Source organism: Eucyclogobius newberryi, unplaced genomic scaffold, assembly GCF_026437365.1.
Source record: "Eucyclogobius newberryi isolate DKJ021-1_F unplaced genomic scaffold, fEucNew1.0.hap1 SCAF_2, whole genome shotgun sequence".
In the NCBI taxonomy this organism is placed as follows: Eukaryota; Metazoa; Chordata; class Actinopteri; order Gobiiformes; family Gobiidae; genus Eucyclogobius; species Eucyclogobius newberryi.
Genome location: NW_027315834.1, coordinates 46,542,371 through 46,562,370, shown reverse-complemented (window position 1 = coordinate 46,562,370; position 20,000 = coordinate 46,542,371). Strand labels below are relative to the sequence as shown.

At 44.3% G+C, this 20,000-nt stretch overlaps 3 protein-coding genes across 4 annotated transcripts in view; 1 reads left to right on the top strand and 2 right to left on the bottom strand.

The window, feature by feature from the left end:
• nav3 (neuron navigator 3) overlaps positions 1 to 20,000 on the top strand; it is a 339,677-nt gene that overhangs the window by 223,695 nt on the left and 95,982 nt on the right. The window lies entirely within an intron of this gene.
• On the bottom strand, positions 63 to 4,174 carry LOC140366999 (uncharacterized). Its single transcript, XM_072453277.1, has 4 exons — positions 4,143 to 4,174; positions 2,482 to 2,527; positions 2,247 to 2,284; positions 63 to 2,177 (listed from the first exon to the last, which is right to left on the bottom strand). Exons 2-4 carry the CDS (start codon positions 2,482 to 2,484, stop codon positions 605 to 607), a joined length of 1,614 nt encoding a protein of 537 aa, XP_072309378.1. The 5' UTR covers positions 2,485 to 2,527; positions 4,143 to 4,174; the 3' UTR covers positions 63 to 604.
• On the bottom strand, positions 12,118 to 16,672 carry LOC140367000 (uncharacterized). Its single transcript, XM_072453278.1, has 4 exons — positions 16,660 to 16,672; positions 15,593 to 15,638; positions 14,437 to 14,474; positions 12,118 to 14,368 (listed from the first exon to the last, which is right to left on the bottom strand). Exons 2-4 carry the CDS (start codon positions 15,593 to 15,595, stop codon positions 12,802 to 12,804), a joined length of 1,608 nt encoding a protein of 535 aa, XP_072309379.1. The 5' UTR covers positions 15,596 to 15,638; positions 16,660 to 16,672; the 3' UTR covers positions 12,118 to 12,801.

Genomic DNA, 20,000 nt, shown 5'->3' with positions numbered 1-20,000 from the left:
AAATGCATGAACAAAATAACCAAATAATATCTTCAATCAATCAAAATGTATTTGTAGAGCACAGTTCATACAAATGTAACTCAAAGAGCATTACAATCATAAAAACACATTAAAAAAGTACAATGTCAATCACGAGACAGAAACTAAAAGCATAAATATTTACATTCTAATGTGTTTAAAAAAAAGTAAATCGCAAATCAAATGCTTCAATCAAATGCACAGTGAAAGAGGTTTATCTATAGTTTCCCTTAGGTGGGAAATACAAATTATCAAACTAAAACATCTCAGCTTCAAGAGTGTTATTGTTCTAGCAGTAAAACATATTAAACAGATGATTGTGAAACTTTTACACATTACAATGAATAGATCAAAGGTTTTAACGACGCCACATCTAAATGTAAATAAATGTAAGTGAAGAGCATTGATTCAGTTTGTGTGTCAGGAAAGATACATTTAAAACATGACTGTCAGTATCTATCTTTCGATCTACCGTGTCAATGGACAATTATTGCTTTGTGTTTGCTGATATTCGTCATGTATATAACTTCAAAACTATAGTGCTGATTTGAAACCTTTGTTGTTAATGTTGAATAGACTCAAGGTTTTAAGTTTTGTGACGACGCGCTGAGTAACTGGCTCCGCCTTTGCTTGTTGTCTGAATGTTAGCTTTTATTTCCTCCAGTTTTGTGGTTTTCTCTGTGTCTTTCTTCTCCTTCATCTTCTCAATGAGGAAGTCCAGGTGGACATATGTGGACACTGAGTCTGCATTTAGAGCGATCTTCTCCAGCTTCTCTATGGCCTCAAAAGCATCATCCAGACACTTATTTTTGTCTCTTTGAAGTTGTTCCACTTCCTCCTGCAGATCCTCCAACAGGGTTTTCTTTACCTCACTCTTGGCTTCAGCGTCATATCTCCTCTTCATCTCTTCAGAGGTCACTTCCACTTTTCTGGTCTTGGTCACATATCTCCATCTCTCACGAACATGTTCTCCTGCAGGACATTTTCTAGAGCAAACTGTGCATTTGCCAAGTTTCATGACGACACACCAAGGTTTATAGAAGGCCAAAGGACATTCTTTATGGCAGGTTTCCTCACATGTGGTACAACTGAGGGCCTTCATGTTACATGCTTCTTTGTCTTTATAGGTTTCTGTTTTTTCAATTTTAGAATTTGAAACGTCTTGTGTAAGTTTGTTCAGCTTTTCTTTTGTCATTTTTATTGCCTCTTGTTGGATTTCAATGTGGTTGACACGTTCTTTGAAGTTTTCAATGCAGGCTGTCAATCTGGTCCTCTCCTTCAATACTTTTTTTGTTTCCTCTAGTGACCGAGGCTCACATTCTACCAAGAAATCAGTGAACTCTGACATGCCATCTTCAGATATTTTGAATGCATATTGTGCAGCAGTTTTCTCTTTCTTCTTTCCTCTCTTGTCTTTCTGGCGGTTGTTAAACAGGAAATAGATTGGCTCATTGTCTTCATCTCTAGCGTACTTTATATTAGCATCATCTAGAACTTCAAATACATTTTTTGGTTCCATTCCATCTGAGTATGTCACCATGGCCACAATATTCTTATCCATGTCTTTACCAAAGATTGAAGTGATTGAGTTGAAGACGTAGGCGATTCTTTCATCGAGTCTGTTCTGTGAAGACTTCAGGACCAAACCTACTGCATCCATTGACTTCACTCCACTCACTTCATCAGGGGCTTTGAAGAGTTCCAGGAGTTTCTTTGTAATAATTTCATCATGTTCTATTCCTCTGGTGTCTCCGTATCCTGGAGTGTCGATGATGGTCAGAGAATAAGGGACAACTGTTCCCTCAAAGCCAAAGACTTCATAAACAGAGACTTCTGAGGTTTGACTCTGAGACTTAGGTCGAACTGTCTCGTCTGGGATCATTTGAAACCAAACTTTGTCTTCAAATTTAACCCCCATGACAAAGTTGACCAGGGCGTTGACCAGAGTGGACTTTCCTGACCCTGTCTCTCCAACCAGGAGGATGGTTTTGTTTGGGTGTTCAGGATCACGTGTTCCGAGGGTGAATTTACTCAGTTTTGATTCTTCATCTGACTCTCCGTCCAGATTCTCTCTCTTTACTTCCAGCTGGTAACAAGCAGGAGGGCCATCAGATAATTTGAGGCTTTCAGTCATATATTTTGACCACTTTATCTCCACACTGTCCAAAAAAGAGATTTGAATTAATAAAAACAGGTCAAGTCGTCTTATGTAGCTACTAGTCACTCACCTTGTGCTTGCTGAAGGAGCGGATGTTGAATGTTTTTCCTGTGGGTGAAAGGAAAGACTTTAGGGGGGAAAAAAATCATGTGCATTTTTTGTGAGATTCCACGATGGAAGGAACTAGAATGTGGCTCAGTGGTGACTGTATTTCCCACTGAATCCAGACATTGGATCCTTTTACTCTATAGAATGGTTCAGTGTAATTTTAAATTGTTCTTCTCAAGACGAAAACAGAACATTACCATGTTGTTCTTCTGTGAAGATTGTGGAGAACTTTCTCTGGAGATGCTAAAGACAAAGAAAAGCAGAATAATTAGATTCAAACCACATGCACTCAGCTCCTGTTCAAGACACACTTTTGTCTGTAGATTAGAGACATTACTCCTTCCCTGAAGGACATACATTTTTTGCTAACATGCATCACCTATTTTTTCATTTATAAAGTGTCTGCGTACTTGAGGTCCAAATGTTTATAATAATAGAAGATTTTCCACCGATTAGAGAACTCAAGCGACTGTTAGTTCCTTTTGTTAAAATGCAGCATCACAGAGAGGGAGAGGAAGAAGCTGGACAAAGCTCCGTCCTGGGCTGTGCTCTGGACTCGGTGCAGGAGGTGGGGGACAGAGGGGTCCTGGCTAGATTCACATCTATGCTGGACCATGAGTGTCGCCCCCTGCAGGACACTCTGTCCCCTGCAGGACACTCTGTCCACTCTGGAGAGCAGCTTCAGTGACTGATCCACCCTCGCTGTGTGAGGGAGAGGTTTCACAAGGCGACTGTTAGTTCCTTTTGTTAAAATGCACATGCGCACACTCACCACACTCACCACACTCACCATACTCACCACACTCACCCCCCACCCTCCTGTTGTCTCCAAGAGGCCGCCTCACGTCAAACCTTGTGCAAAAGCAGACAACAGCTCCGCTGCTACACGTGTGTTTGGTTATTAGCACAACAGATCGTATCATCTCTCGTCTCAGCAGATTCTCGTCTCTTCTGAACTTGAACGCGGTCTTTCTCTGTCGTCATTTTTGTACTTTACACTGGAGGAACTCACTAAACACACACCTGCATATCAACCACGCATGTGTAACCAGGGAAACGTGCTGCTATGCTGGGAACGAGGCTGCAGGTGTGCAGCAGCACGCAGGGAATGATTGACATGTGGGAGAACTACTCAGCTGTCCACGCCACCAGGAAATGAGACTCTGAGAAAAAATCCTCTATTATTCCTTTAAGTTGTGTTTAGTTCTCAATATGTCTTTATCTCTTTATATTTCTTTTAAATCTGAGTGTTATTTTTCACAGAATCTAAATGAGGTTCACGAGGTTGTGGCTGATTTAGTTTTATTTACAGCAAAGCGGAGCCCAAATTATCACTGGACATTAAGTTCATGTAAAGCAAGTGTCTCGTCTTTAAAGACGCTACACGGACGAGTAAGCTCCACCCCTTCCTCATTCTGCCCCCCCACACATGTCACAGCCCCCCCCCCCCCCCTTTGCACACCCAGACCCACAGCCTGAGGCTTTACACTTCTGTCTCTGACATGCTCAAACTTTAGGTGATCGTCTGTAAAAATGATTTACTAGACATGGGACAAGATCCAATTCCCTTAAAACAAGACAAAATATATGTTCCATAAGAAAAAGTCATGACTTTCAATAAATATATTTCTGTTGTTAATGTTTCAGTGTCACTGAAACTACAGCTTCTCCAGAAATACAACTCACCAGTGTTAAAACATGTTTACAGCAGTTTGCTCTTGCTCCATCCCCACTATTTATCACACACTGTATACATTATACAGAGAAGCTAATTATTCAAAATAACTACTATTTTGTCACAAAGGAAAACTCAAATTATCTTCATTAAATTGTGAAGACAAAACAAAATAATTCTTACCTTCTTGTCAGAGCAGTCGATACCAGTCTGAGTCAGATCTGAACCACACCTGCATATATACTCTGGGTGTGTTATCAAAGGACATACTTTTGTCTCTGAATATGTAAAACATTGTGTCACGTGTTATGCAAACTTTATTTTGCATAACACGTGCCCCATCACATGTTCAGAGTGTGGGCCCCATCACATGTTCAGAGTGTGGGCCCCGTCACATGTTCAGAGTCTGGAAAACTTTACCTTACAGTTTGAGTTGATGGATGTTTACTTAACACTCATGATCTTTTAATCTTTCTCTTTACATTCACAAATGAAATAAACTATGTTGTCTTTCTGTTCTAAAGAAGTTCATGTGTTTTGTTTTCTGCCTAAATATCTTTCTGCATGTTTCTATTGATCTGTGACTCTAGATCAGGAATGTCCAAACTACGGCCCGGGGGCCAAGTGCGGCCCTCAGACCAATTATTGTTGGCCCTCAGGCTTCTTGCTAAGTTGGTCCAAACAACAAAAAGTAGTAGAAGTAAGTAGAAAATTCAAGCATTTTGATGTTATAACAACCTAAGATGAATGTTCCAAGTCTTATAAAGGAGTGGAGGCGCATCAAAACAATGTCAAATGCAACATTTCAAATGATTCACTCACAAATTTGACATTGTCGGCCCTTTGCTCCGTATAAGTTTCAAAATGCGGCCCTCAGTGAAAAAGGTTTGGACACTCCTGATCTAGATGATCCGAAGACGTTGAAGCTAATGTGCTGTGAGTGTGGGCCCCATCACATGTTCAGAGTGTGGGCCCCATCACATGTTCAGAGTGTGGGCCCCATCACATGTTCAGAGTGTGGGCCCCATCACATGTTCAGAGTGTGGGCCCCATCACATGTTCAGAGTGTGGGCCCCATCACATGTTCAGAGTGTGGGCCCCATCACATGTTCAGAGTGTGGGCTCCATCACATGTTCAGAGTGTGGGCCCCATCACATGTTCAGAGTGTGGGCCCCATCACATGTTCAGAGTGTGGGCCCCGTCACATGTTCAGAGTGTGGGCCCCGTCACATGTTCAGAGTGTGGCCCCGTCACATGTTCAGAGTGTGGCCCCATCACATGTTCAGAGTGTGGGCCCCATCACATGTTCAGAGTGTGGCCCCATCACATGTTCAGAGTGTGGGCCCCATCACATGTTCAGAGTGTGGGCCCATCACATGTTCAGAGTGTGGGCCCCATCACATGTTCAGAGTGTGGGCCCCATCACATGTTCAGAGTGAGGGCCCCATCACATGTTCAGAGTGTGGCCCCATCACATGTTCAGAGTGTGGCCCCATCACATGTTCAGAGTGAGGGCCCCATCACATGTGCAGAGTTCTCTCTCTCTTTCAAACATTATGTACTCTATTTATTGTGTTTCTGTAAATACTTGTTATACATTCACTTGTAGGGCGGGGCTCGCAGACACGCGCTGGACTCGCTTTGATTCAACTTTATTTCGCTGGATAATTGGTGTTTTTTGTGGTTTACGATGTGTGCTGGCTCCGAGCCCCCCCGGCCCGAGCTTGTCTAACAAAGTAACAGCTGCTGGAGCTGCGCTGCGCGGTATTTTCCCCCCACGACCGGCACGTTATCCCGGCGGATATTATACATATGACCCGGCGAAACTCGTTTTCGTCGGGCCACTGACTGTCTCAGCAGCACAGGTGAGGAGTGAGCTGAAGAGGATTAAAGTGAGGAAGGCAGCAGGACCTGACGGCATCAGCCCCAGGCTCCTTAAGTCCTGCGCAGATGAACTGTGTGGAGTTATGGAGCATGTCTTCAACATGAGCCTGAAGCTGAGGGTGGTACCACAGGTCTGGAAGACCTCCTGTCTGGTACCTGTGCCTAAGACACCGCGCCCCAAAGACCTCAACAGCTTCAGGCCAGTGGCTCTCACGTCCCACCTGATGAAGACACTGGAGCGGCTGGTTCTGGACCACCTCCGCTCCACCGTGAGCTCAGCCATGGACCCGTTGCAGTTTACATATCGGTCTGGCATCGGAGTGGAGGACGCCGTCATCTCCCTGCTGCACCGCTCTCTCTCTCACCTGGAAAAGCCTGGCAGCTCTGTGAGGATTCTGTTCTTCGATCTTTCCAGCGCCTTCAACACCATCAGCTCCTGAGGGACAAGCTGGAGACGGCTGGTGTGGAGTATGACCTGGCAGAGTGGATCCTGGACTACCTCACAGACCGACCCCAGTTTGTGAGAGCACGGACCTGCAGTGTGGGGGCGCCCCAGGGCACTGTCCTCGCGCCCTTTCTCTTCACCCTTTACACTGCAGACTTCAGACATGACACGGACAGCTGTGTCCTGCAGAAGTTCTCTGACGACTCTGCCATCATCGGACTCATCACGGACGACGATGAGGACAGGGGGACTGGCGCAGGACTTTGTGGACTGGTGTCAGCGGAACCACCTCCTCATCAACGCGGGGAAGACCAAGGAGATGGTGGTGGACTTCCGCAGACGCCACCCCACTGCCCCCTCACCAGTGAACATCCAGGGACGGGACATTGAGAGAGTGGACTCATACAAGTACCTGGGTGTTCATCTGAACCACAAACTGGACTGGACTCATAACACAGACACACTGTACAGGAAGAGCCAGAGTCGGCTCTACCTCCTGAGGAGACTCAGGTCTTTTGGAGTGACAAGGCCACTCCTGAAGACCTTCTCCTCCTCTGTGGTGCATCAGCTCCTGTAGGTGTGGCCTGCTGGAGCAGCAGCATCACAGAGAGGGAGAGGAGGAAGCTGGACAAAGCTCCATCCTGGGCTGTGCTCTGGACTCGGTGCAGGAGGTGGGGGACAGAAGGGTCCTGGCTAGATTCACATCTATGCTGGACCATGAGTGTCGCCCCCTGCAGGACACTCTCTCCGCTCTGGAGAGCAGCTTCAGTGACTGATCCACCCTCGCTGTGTGAGGGAGAGGTTTCACAAGTCTTTCAGACTGTACAACAAACACTGCTAGCCCTGAATGTTATTTTATTTTATTTGTTTCTCTCTATTCCTTATTAAGAGTATGAGAGGTTCTGTTTATAGTTTTGTTTGTAAGATTTTTTCTATTAAGTGTTTTTTTTTTTTTTAAAGCTTTCTATAACTTATCTGTTCTTTTACTTTTACTTGCGTTGCAACACCCATTTACCCATTATGTGGACAAATAAAGGCTATCTTATCTTATTTACTTAAAAATATTATAGAAAAAGATTCAGTTGTAGTCACACGGACTCTACAATGGACCCCTGCTGGACGAATGAGGGATTACACCCACACGTTACGAATGTACAAAACCCTTGGATGAGAAGAGCCACTTAAAGACTTTAAAACTTTGTCCATTTGGGGAATAAATAGTATTAGTTGCTCATTAGAAACAGGTAAATCAAATGACTCTAGTTTAAATCTTCCCCTTTTTTTTAAATGTATTGATTTATTTTTTCCTATTACTTCCAATCTTTCCAATCATATAAATGTTAAATATTATTTTAATGAAAACAGACTTTTCCATCTCCTGAAAACAACATCAGACTCTGATCTGGAGTTTGTTTATTTGTTCCTTTTCCTCCAGCATCACATCCTCTTAGCTCCAGCATCACATCCTCTGAGCTCCAGCATCACATCCTCTGAGCTCCAGCATCACATCCTCTGAGCTCCAGCATCACATCCTCTGCATCTCGATCACTTCCACTGTTCTGGACTTGGTCACATGTCATTTCTCTTTTTCTCCTTCATGATGTCACATGGATATTACAAATGTCTCCTCACAACAGCAGAGTCTTCTGTCCTTAAAGCCTTTGGTTTGTTCAGTTTTAAAATCCACTTTTGAAATATCTGGTTTAACCTTTTTCAGCTCCTCATTGTTTCCTTTTTATGTGTCTGAAACGTTCTTTGAGATGACAGCCTTTTCTTTCACTGAATGTGAAGACATTTCCCACAGTTACAAAGGCGTTGTCACATAATTAGTTCAAACTATGTGCAACAACCTGCTTTTCCACTGAGACTTTTGTCTGGCACATTAGATAAACACATTTGATCCTTGTGTGTTTGTAGCAGACGTTCCTCACTGACGCCCTGTGAATAGTTTGTATAGGTGTGTTCCATAAACACACCTATTAATGGAACTCACCATTAATAGGTGTGTTCCATAAACTTACAAAGGTAAGTTTATTTGTGTGAGCACAATTCATACACAAGTCAATTCAAAGTGCTTCACAACAGGAAAAAAATGCATTCAAATCACAAAGAAATTACGGAATTCACAAAACAGTTTAAGACCTAAAAGAGAAGAGTGAAAATAGAATCCTTTCAGTCATAAAAACAGCTAAACAAAACAGTTTTTAGATTAGATTTGAACATTGTCAGAGTAGAACCTGTCTCACATCTTCAGGAAGAATGTTCCAGGTTTTAGCTGCAGATTCCCCATGTTTAGTCCTGACTCTGGCACCAGCAGGAGGCCGGTCCATGTTTAGTCCTGACTCTGGCACCAGCAGGAGGCCGGTCCATGTTTAGTCCTGACTCTGGCACCAGCAGGAGGCCGGTCCATGTTTAGTCCTGACTCTGGCACCAGCAGGAGGCCGGTCCATGTTTAGTCCTGACTCTGGCACCAGCAGGAGGCCGGTCCATGTTTAGTCCTGACTCTGGCACCAGCAGGAGGCCGGTCCATGTTTAGTCCTGACTCTGGCACCAGCAGGAGGCCGGTCCATGTTTAGTCCTGACTCTGGCACCAGCAGGAGGCCGGTCCATGTTTAGTCCTGACTCTGGCACCAGCAGGAGGCCGGTCCATGTTTAGTCCTGACTCTGGCACCAGCAGGAGGCCGGACCATGTTTAGTCCTGACTCTGGCACCAGTAGGAGGCCGGACCATATTTAGTCTTGACTCTGGCACCAGCAGGAGGCCGGTCCATGTTTAGTCCTGACTCTGGCACCAGCAGGAGGCCGGTCCATGTTTAGTCCTGACTCTGGCACCAGCAGGAGGCCGGTCCATGTTTAGTCCTGACTCTGGGCACCAGCAGGAGGCCGGTCCATGTTTAGTCCTGACTCTGGCACCAGCAGGAGGCCGGCCCCTGAGAACAGGACTAATGTGATGGTACTTCCTGGTTCTGGTCAGGACCCGAGCAGCAGCGTTCTGGATGAACTGCAGCTGTTTTACAGCTCGTTTGGAAAGACCAGTGAGCGGCCGTTACAGTCTAATCTACTGGAGACAAACACATGGATAAGTCTCTCTAAATCTGGTTTAGACACTGTATATTTTTTGATTTTGGCAATGTTTTTAAGATGGTAAAAAGCTGCTGTCTAAAATGAGTGATTAACTTAAAGCGAAGACTTTCTGTTGATTAAATCAGCGATTCTGGAATGTCCAATTAAATTAAATTTAAAGTAAATTTCTAGTTCTGGACAGAACCAGGTTCAGTTGACCTACAGCAGTCAGATGTAAAACAGATATGAAGTTATCTGCCTCTTCCAAAGCGTTGTTATTAAAGTAATACACAACTTCATTTGATCCATTTTGAATCAAGCTTTACCTGTTTGTTTAACGTCTTGTTTTTTCAACTCTATTTGAAATAAAGTTCAAAGGGAAACTGTAAAACTCTGAATATATAATGGATAAAGATTGTTTCCTTGTCACAGTCAGTACAGTCTGTGCTTGAGTCTGTGCGATGACGGCACGAGCAGAGAAAGAAGACCTCAGGGTTAGTTTGTAATAGTATTAATCACAGCAGTGAGTGACAGAAGTCGTATTTAAGGGTTCGTTCACACTTGACTTTGGTCCTGGTCTGATCCTGGTTTAGTCTTGTTCTAGTCCTGGTTTAGTCTTGTTCTAGTCCAGGTTCAATCATGAAGACATTTTTTAATAAAATAATCCTTAGCTTTAGTCTAATCTTTATTATATCCCATATTATTTTATTGATGACACTTTGATGGTAAATGTTAATCATTTATATTCAAACTTTGAACTTGTTTGTCTTGGAGTGACTTTTAGCACGTAATTGCTGCTTATGTATTAAAGCATTGTGTTGGCTTTTTACAGTTTAAACTACTTAATTGAGCCATGACAGTTCTGTGTGTTTCAAACTGCTTCTGTTACTAAAAATAAGTATTTAGTAATACAATTGTCATTCTGGATCAAGAATGTGATGAATTTGACAATCAATAATGTGCCATTATTTTTAAAAACCTGCTCTTATCATGTTGTTTTAATGTGTTTGTTTGTTTGTTTGTTTGTGTGTATGTTGTTATTATGGTGAACTTTGCTGCCTCGTCTTCTCACTAAATATGCAGGATTATTAAAAACAAAACACAGCTCTAGATGTGTTTTTAATGAGTGTAAAACGTTACAAATGAGTGGACCCTGAACATACATAAATGATTCAGTCCATCTCGTCCTCTTTGTCCTCCTCGCCGGACTCTCTGGACTCTCTGGACTCGCTGGACTCGCTGGACTCTTTGGACTCTCTGGACTCGCTGGACTCTCTGGACTCTCCGGACTCTCCGGACTCTCTGGACTCGCTGGACTGGCTGGACTCGCTGGACTCGCTGGACTCTCTGGACTCTCCGGACTCTCCGGACTCGCTGGACTCTTTGGACTCTCTGGACTCGCTGGACTCTCTGGACTCTCCGGACTCTCTGGACTCTCTGGACTCGCTGGACTGGCTGGACTCGCTGGACTCGCTGGACTCTCTGGACTCTCCGGACTCTCCGGACTCTCTGGACTCTTTGGACTCTCTGGACTCGCTGGACTCTCTGGACTCTCCGGACTCTCTGGACTCTCCGGACTCTCTGGACTCTCTGGACTCTCTGGACTCTCTGGACTCTCTGGACTCGCTGGACTCGCTGGACTCTCTGGACTCTCTGGACTCTCTGGACTCTCTGGACTCTCTGGACTCTGGGTCGATTATCCCCGTGTGTTTTGCCTGTTTGTCCAGAGAAGACGGCGGCTCTGCTCTGGACAGTGTTGACAGATGGGACATACTCGGGTGCCTCTCCCTCCACAGACCTGCAGGGGGCGTGATCCATACTCGAGCTGTTTTAGCAGCTCATTTAATGAGAGAGAACCAGGACTGAAACATCTCGTTCTAATGTTCCAGGTGCAAAGTGACAAATCTAATGCAGAGAGTTTAATACCACTAGTGTTGCTCTGGTCTGTCTTTGTGTGGAGGAACCAGTTTGAGTTTGTACTGGGTTCATTTCAAAACTTGGCCGACTCAACCAGTCTTAGAGTTTGGAGCCAATTAAGGATAAAAGTCTTGTATTGACAATAAGATAACTTCTTAAAAGTGGACTTTTCTGAAAGATGGGTCAAATGCAGAGGAACCTTTAGGATTAAGCCTCTTTCATTTTGGCTGCAGCAGTTGATGAGATTCGATTTTTATTGGTAAATTTAAATACAGAAGTCTAAAAAGCATTGTTCATGAGAGAGAGAGAAAATCATCACGTCGTGTAAGAAAAATATGGTTAGCAAACGACAAGAATGAACAGTGTCAATGCTTACGTTCATTTATACAGTATATTTAAAATGTGTTTCTTTCAGTTGTCTTTTGAAATATTTAAATGTGGATATAGGCTAGAGTAAAGGACGTTCTGTTCCTCAGTGTTCTTGGTTAATGATCTACAGATCAATGTCTCTTGTTGAATAGATGTTTTGCTACTTTACATTAAAGATAAACCAGAATATTGGGCACATATTTGCATTTTTTATCAAAATATTGGGCTGAATAAATTTTGTTTTATTTATATGTATTTGTATGTTTTTATATGTTTTTATATTTATTGTGTATTTATTCATATATTTGTATTATTTTTTACATATGTATTTATATTAATTTATTTTTATTTATATATATTTATTGGACAAAAGTCATAACCTCTGGGCAAAATGATGGATGTATGCACATACTTATACACAAAGAGTTATTCAGGCTGGGAACTGGCACAAATAATGTTTTTTAATGTATAAACCAAATAACCAAATAATATCTTCAATCAATCAAAATGTATACAGTTCATACAAATGTAACTCAAAGAGCGTTACAATCATAAAAACACATTAAAATCAAAGAACAATGTCAATCACAAGACGAAAACTAAAAGCATAAATATTTACATTCCAATGTGTTTAAAAAGTAAATTACAGTTCATATGCTTCAATCAAACGATCAGTGGAAGAAGTTTATCTAGAGTTTCCCTCATGTGGGAAATTGATATTTATCCAACTAAAACTTCATTATCACTAAACTATTGTCCAAGTCTTTAGCTTCAAGAGTGTTATTGTTCTAGCAGTAAAACATATTAAACAGATGATTGTGAAACTTTTACACATTACAATGAGTAAATCAAAGGTTTTAACAAAGCCACATCTAAATGTAAATAAATGTAAGTGAAGAGCATTGATTCGGTTGTGTGTCAGGAAAGATACATTTAAAACATGACTGGAATTCCAAGGAAAAACAAAATGGTGCAGAGCAAGTCATGGAGCGGAACAGCTATATATCTATATATCATCTATCTGTGTCAGTATCTATCTATCGATCTACCGTGTCCATGGACAATTATTTCTTTGTGTTTGTTGATTCATGTATATAACTTCAAAACTATAGTGCTGATTTAAAACCTTTGTTGTTAATGTTGAATAGATTGTAGGTTTTAGGTTCAGTGATGTCGCTCTAGGTAACTGGCTCCGCCTTTGCTTGTTGTCTTAATGTTTTCTTTCATTTTCTCCAGTTTCATGACTTTCTCTGTGTCTCTCCTCTCCTTCATCTTCTCAATGAGGAAGTCCAGGTGGACATATGTGGACACTGAGTCTGCATTTAGAGCGATCTTCTCCAGCTTCTCTATGGCCTCAAACGCATCATCCAGAAAGCGATCCTTGTCTCGTTGAAGTTGTTTCATTTCTTTTTCCAGCTCCTCCAACAGGATTTTCTTTACCTCACTCTCGGTTTTAGCATTATATCTCTTCTGCACCTCTTCAACAGGCTCGGGCAATTGTCTGGTCTTGGTCACATATTTCCATTTCTCAAGTGCATGGTCATTTTGATGACATTTTCCAGAGCAAACGGAACAATAACCACGAAAGGAAATTTTTCCACAAAAGGTTTTAGAAGGGGAAACACATTCATTACAGCAGCGCTCCTTACATCTGGTACAGCTGAGATGTTTTTTCTCACAATGTTCTTTCTCTTTATAGGGTTCTGTTCTGACAATTATGTTTGAAAAAACTTGATCTAACTTTTCTACCTCTTCTTTGTTCATTTTTATTGCCTCTTGTTGTATCTCAATGTGTGCGACTCGTTCTTTGAGGTTTTCAATGCAGGCTGTCAATATTTCTCTCTCAATCAACACATCTTTTGTTTTCTCCAGTGACTGAGGTTGAGATTTTTCCAGGAACTTTGTAAACTTGACCATGCCTCTTTCAGCTTTTTTAAACATGTCTGATGAAAAACTTTCAGCCTCCTCCCCTTTTTCTATCTTATCCTCTTGGCGGTTGTTAAACAGGAAATAGACTGGTTTATCGTCTTCATCCCTGGCATACTTTACCCCAGCTGCTTCCAGAGCTTTAAGAGCATCTTTTGGAACCCCTCCATCTGAGTGAGTCATCATGGCCACAATATTCTTCTTCATGTCTTTACCAAAGCTTGAAGTGATTGAGTTGAAGACGTAGGCGATTCTTTCATTGATTCTGTTCTGTGAAGACTTCAGGACCAAACCTACTGCATCGATTGACTTCACTCCACTCACTTCATCAGGGGCTTTGAAGAGTTCCAGGAGTTTCTTTGTAGTAATTTTATCATGTTCTATTCCTCTGGTGTCTCCGAATCCAGGAGTGTCGATGATGGTCAGAGAATAAGGGACAACTGTTCCCTCAAAGCCAAAGACTTCATAAACAGACACTTCTGAGGTTTGACTCTCAGACTGAGGTCGATCTGTCTCGTCTGGGATGATTTTAAACCAAACTTTGTCTTCAAATTTCACCCCCATGACAAAGTTGACCAGGGCGTTGATCAGAGTGGACTTTCCTGACCCTGTCTCTCCAACCAGGAGGATGGTTCTGTTTTGGTGATTAAGATTACATTTTCCGAGGGTGAATTTCCTCAGTTTTGATTTTTCATCTGACTCTCTGTCCAGATTCTTTTTCTTTACTTTCAGCTGGTAACAAGCAGGAGGACCAACACATAATTTTGTGCTTTCAGTCATATATTTTGACCATTTTTTTCCCACACTGTCCAAAAAAGAGATTTGAATTAGTGAAAACAGGTCAAGTCGTCTTATGTTGAGACAGTCTCTCACCTTGTGCTAGCTGAAGGACCAGATGTTGGATGTTCTTCCTGTGGGTGAAAGAAAAGACTTTACTCCTGTAAAATCATGTGCATTTTGTGTGAGATTTCATGATGCTTAAATTGGGACGAAACTAGAATGCATTCATTAAATAATATGTCCGATTGGTCAAATAAAGTAAGGGACAAACCGAAGGATTTTGTAACCGTCTTGACCACCGCAGGTGTTTGAATTGAAGACAAACAGGGCGTGGTTAGTACTTGGAAGACGCTGGAAGCTGTGGCTCAGTGATGACTGCATTTCCCACTGAATCCACTGCTTTCATTAAGTGTGTTCTTGGATCCTTTTACTCTATAGCACATGTGTCATATACAATTTTTTTAAAAATTGATTCATAAAACCGTTTTTATCGCTAAAACTACGCGTCCCACAATGCCGCCGGTGGCCGCCCCTCCCCCACGGGGCTCTGCTGCACTGCTGCGTGAGCTGCCGAGGGAGAAGTGCACTTCAAGCACTTTTGAGCAGAAGTTTAGTGGTGTGTCAGTTCAGGTGTACAGAGAACTACACAGATGTGGAAATGTTAGTTAGTACATTTAAAAGGTTTTTTAGATCTTGAGAAGTTTATTTTGTTATAAAGTCAAATGTTTATCTCTGTGTAGAACTGTAGATCAACTCTGAAGTTGTAATGCATATTTCTTATATTTTGAATCAAATTAATTTGACACCCCTGCTCTATAGGATGGTTCTTATTTTTTATTTAGGAATGTGTAAAAAAAATATTTTAAGAAACCATCTTATATGTGTCCGTCTGTGAGAGTGGGATCTCTCCTTCACTGGAACTCCTCCAGGTTTCTACGCTTTTTTCCCAAAGAGGTTTTTTTGTAGTTTGTCCTGGCCGAGAAGGAGAGTCTAAGGACAGAGGACCCTGGGACATCGTCCCTCGCCACCACAGACATTGTCTGACTTCATCGCCACCACAGACATTGTTGATTCATTTCTCCCTGTGGCCCTCAGAGGCAACTGTTGTTGTGATTTTGGGCCTTACAAAAATAAATTGATTTGATTTGATTTGATTTGATTATAGTCACATGACGTTTCCATTGATCAGACTCTTAGTTTGAGTTCTTACAGTGTCATTTTCCCCTTCTCAACACAAACAGAACATTACCATGTTGTTCTTCTGTGAAGATTGAGGAGAACTTTCGATTGAGATGCTAAAGACAAAGAAAAGCAGACAATAATTAGATTCAAACCACATGCACTCTGCTCCTGTTCAAGATACACTTGTGTCTGTAGATTAGAGACATCACTCCTTCCTGAAGGACTTTTTGACATATTATTTTTCAAATTCTTGCTAACATTCATCACCTAAGTTCTATAAGGTTGTACATACATACAAAATGAGGTTCAAACGTTAAGTTATATTTAGTTTACAATATATTCATATCCCTTCCCTTTATATTTCTTCTAAATCTAAGTGTTATTATTGACAGAATCTAAATGAGGAGCACGAGGTTGTGGATGATTTAGTTTTATTCACAGCAGAACAGAGGCCAAATAATCACTGGACATTAAGTTCATGTAAAGCAAGTGTCTCGTCTTTAAAGACGCTACACGGACGAGTAAGCTCCACCCCTTCCTCATTCTGCCCCCCCACACACGTGACAGCCCCCCCCCCCCCCCCACACACACACACACACGTCACAGCCCCCCCCTTTGCACACCCAGACCCACAGCCTGAGGCTTTACACTTCTCACACACCCGGGTCTCGTCTCTGACACGCTCAAACTTTAGGTGCGTAATGTGCATGCTGCATGTGCACACGGTTTGATCTTGGTCTATTGCAGGTTAGAATTTGGGTTTATTCACAATTTAGTCACAATTTTAAAATATGAAAGTGTGATTATTTGTAAAAACGACTTACTATGGGTGGGACGAGACTCAACTCCCTCGAGACGAGGTGCGAAACACAACAGTTTGTTCCATAAGAAAAAGTCATGACTTTTAATAAATATATTTTTGCTGTTAATGTTTCAGTGTCACTGAAACTACAGCTTCTCCAGAAATACAACTTACCAGTGTTAAAACATGTTTACAGCAGTTTGCTCTCGCACAGAAGCGGTAGCTAATTACTAAAAAAAAAAAAAACTACCAGTACTATTTATTTTTTGTTTTTTAAAGAAAACACAAAATGTCCTGATAAAATTGTGAAGAAAAAACAAAATAATTCTTACCTTTTTGTCAGAGCAGTCGATACCAGCCTGAGTGAGATCTGAACCACACCAGTATATATACTCTTGGTGTGTTATGTAAAACCACTGTGTCACATGTTATTCAAACTTTATCTCAATCTTCCTTGTGGCAAACCTGACCGTCCACTTTGAGTTGATGAATGTTATGTTAGCACTCATGATCTTATCACCTTGCGTGCAGTCTTTTAGTTTCTCTTTTACAACACCCTCTCTCTGTCTCTTCTCTTTCTCGGCATAAAATCCATGTAGACAATTGGCTTTTTTTTGTCATTTGCTGCTTGAATGTCTTTCCATTGATCTGTGAATCTAGATCCAGCGGCGTTGAAGCTAATGTGCTGTGAGTGTGGCTCATCTCCAGTCTGTGCTGTCTTTGAGCATTAAAGGCCCCATCACATGTTCAGAGTGTGGGCCCCATCACATGTGCAGAGTGCGGGCCCCATCACATGTTCAGAGTGCGGGCCCCATCACATGTTCAGAGTGCGGGCCCCATCACATGTTCAGAGTGCGGGCCCCATCACATGTTCAGAGTGTGGGCCCCATCATATGTGCAGAGTGCGGGCCCCATCACATGTTCAGAGTGTGGGCCCCATCACATGTGCAGAGTGCGGGCCCCATCACATGTTCAGAGTGCGGGCCCCATCACATGTTCAGAGTGCGGGCCCCATCACATGTTCAGAGTGCGGGCCCCATCACATGTGCAGAGTGCGGGCCCCATCACATGTTCCCCCATCACATGTTCAGAGTGTGGGCCCCATCACATGTTCAGAGTGTGGGCCCCATCACATGTGCAGAGTGCGGGCCCCATCACATGTGCAGAGTGTGGGCCCCATCACATGTTCAGAGTGCGGGCCCCATCACATGTTCAGAGTGCGGGCCCCATCACATGATCAGAGTGTGGCCCCATCACATGTTCAGAGTGTGGCCCCATCACATGTTCAGAGTGTGGGCCCCATCACATGTTCAGAGTGCGGGCCCCATCACATGTGCAGAGTGTGGGCCCCATCACATGTTCAGAGTGCGGGCCCCATCACATGTTCAGAGTGCGGGCCCCATCACATGTTCAGAGTGCGGGCCCCATCACATGTTCAGAGTGTGGGCCCCATCACATGTTCAGAGTGTGGGCCCCATCATATGTGCAGAGTGCGGGCCCCATCACATGTTCAGAGTGTGGGCCCCATCACATGATCAGAGTGTGGCCCCATCACATGTTCAGAGTGTGGCCCCATCACATGTTCAGAGTGTGGGCCCCATCACATGTTCAGAGTGTGGGCCCCATCACATGTTCAGAGTGCGGGCCCCATCACATGTTCAGAGTGCGGGCCCCATCACATGTTCAGAGTGTGGCCCCATCACATGTTCAGAGTGTGGGCCCCATCACATGATCAGAGTGTGGCCCCATCACATGATCAGAGTGTGGGCCCCATCACATGTTCAGAGTGCGGGCCCCATCACATGTTCAGAGTGCGGGCCCCATCACATGTTCAGAGTGCGGGCCCCATCACATGTTCAGAGTGTGGCCCCATCACATGTGCAGAGTGCGGGCCCCATCACATGTGCAGAGTGTGGGCCTCATCACATGTTCAGAGTGTGGGCCCCATCACATGTTCAGAGTGTGGCCCCATCACATGTTCAGAGTGTGGCCCCATCACATGTGCAGAGTGTGGGCCCCATCACATGTGCAGAGTGTGGGCCCCATCACATGTTCAGAGTGTGGGCCCCATCACATGTTCAGAGTGTGGGCCCCATCACATGTTCAGAGTGTGGCCCCATCACATGTGCAGAGTGTGGGCCCCATCACATGTGCAGAGTGTGGGCCCCATCACATGTTCAGAGTGTGGGCCCCATCACATGTTCAGAGTGTGGCCCCATCACATGTTCAGAGTGTGGCCCCATCACATGTGCAGAGTGTGGGCCCCATCACATGTGCAGAGTGTGGGCCCCATCACATGTTCAGAGTGTGGGCCCCATCACATGTTCAGAGTGTGGGCCCCATCACATGTTCAGAGTGTGGGCCCCATCACATGTTCAGAGTGTGGCCCCATCACATGTGCAGAGTGTGGGCCCCATCACATGTGCAGAGTGTGGGCCCCATCACATGTTCAGAGTGTGGGCCCCATCACATGTTCAGAGTGTGGCCCCATCACATGTTCAGAGTGTGGCCCCATCACATGTGCAGAGTGTGGGCCCCATCACATGTGCAGAGTGTGGGCCCCATCACATGTTCAGAGTGTGGGCCCCATCACATGTTCAGAGTGTGGGCCCCATCACATGTTCAGAGTGTGGGCCCCATCACATGTTCAGAGTGTGGGCCCCATCACATTTTCAGAGTGTGGGCCCCATCACATGATCAGAGTGTGGGCCCCATCACATTTTCAGAGTGTGGGCCCCATCACATGTGCAGAGTGTGGGCCCATCACATGTGCAGAGTGTGGCCCCATCACATGTGCAGAGTGTGGGCCCATCACATGTGCAGAGTGTGGCCCCATCACATGTTCAGAGTGTGGGCCCCATCACATGTTCAGAGTGTGGGCCCCATCACATGTTCAGAGTGTGGGCCCATCACATGTGCAGAGTGTGGCCCCATCACATGTTCAGAGTGTGGGCTCCATCACATGTTCAGAGTGTGGGCCCCATCACATGTTCAGAGTGTGGGCCCCATCACATGTTCAGAGTGTGGGCCCCATCACATGTTCAGAGTGTGGGCCCCATCACATGTTCAGAGTGTGGGCCCATCACATGTGCAGAGTGTGGCCCCATCACATGTTCAGAGTGTGGGCTCCATCACATGTTCAGAGTGTGGGCCCCATCACATGTTCAGAGTGTGGGCCCCATCACATGTTCAGAGTGTGGGCCCCATCACATGTTCAGAGTGTGGGCCCCATCACATGATCAGAGTGTGGGCCCCATCACATTTTCAGAGTGTGGGCCCCATCACATGTGCAGAGTGTGGGCCCATCACATGTGCAGAGTGTGGCCCCATCACATGTGCAGAGTGTGGGCCCATCACATGTGCAGAGTGTGGCCCCATCACATGTTCAGAGTGTGGGCCCCATCACATGTTCAGAGTGTGGGCCCCATCACATGTTCAGAGTGTGGGCCCCATCACATGTGCAGAGTGTGGCCCCATCACATGTGCAGAGTGTGGCCCCATCACATGTTCAGAGTGTGGGCTCCATCACATGTTCAGAGTGTGGGCCCCATCACATGTTCAGAGTGTGGGCCCCATCACATGTTCAGAGTGTGGGCCCCATCACATGTTCAGAGTGTGGGCCCCATCACATGATCAGAGTGTGGGCCCCATCACATGTTCAGAGTGTGGGCCC

What these genes read in the sequence shown, in the direction of transcription:
- LOC140366999 (XM_072453277.1), bottom strand. An exon ending in GCTCCTTCAGCAAGCACAAG is followed by an intron (nt 2,178 to 2,246) that starts GTGAGTGACTAG and finishes TTTTTTGGACAG; the next exon opens with TGTGGAGATAAAGTGGTCAA.
- LOC140367000 (XM_072453278.1), bottom strand. An exon ending in GGTCCTTCAGCTAGCACAAG is followed by an intron (nt 14,369 to 14,436) that starts GTGAGAGACTGT and finishes TTTTTTGGACAG; the next exon opens with TGTGGGAAAAAAATGGTCAA.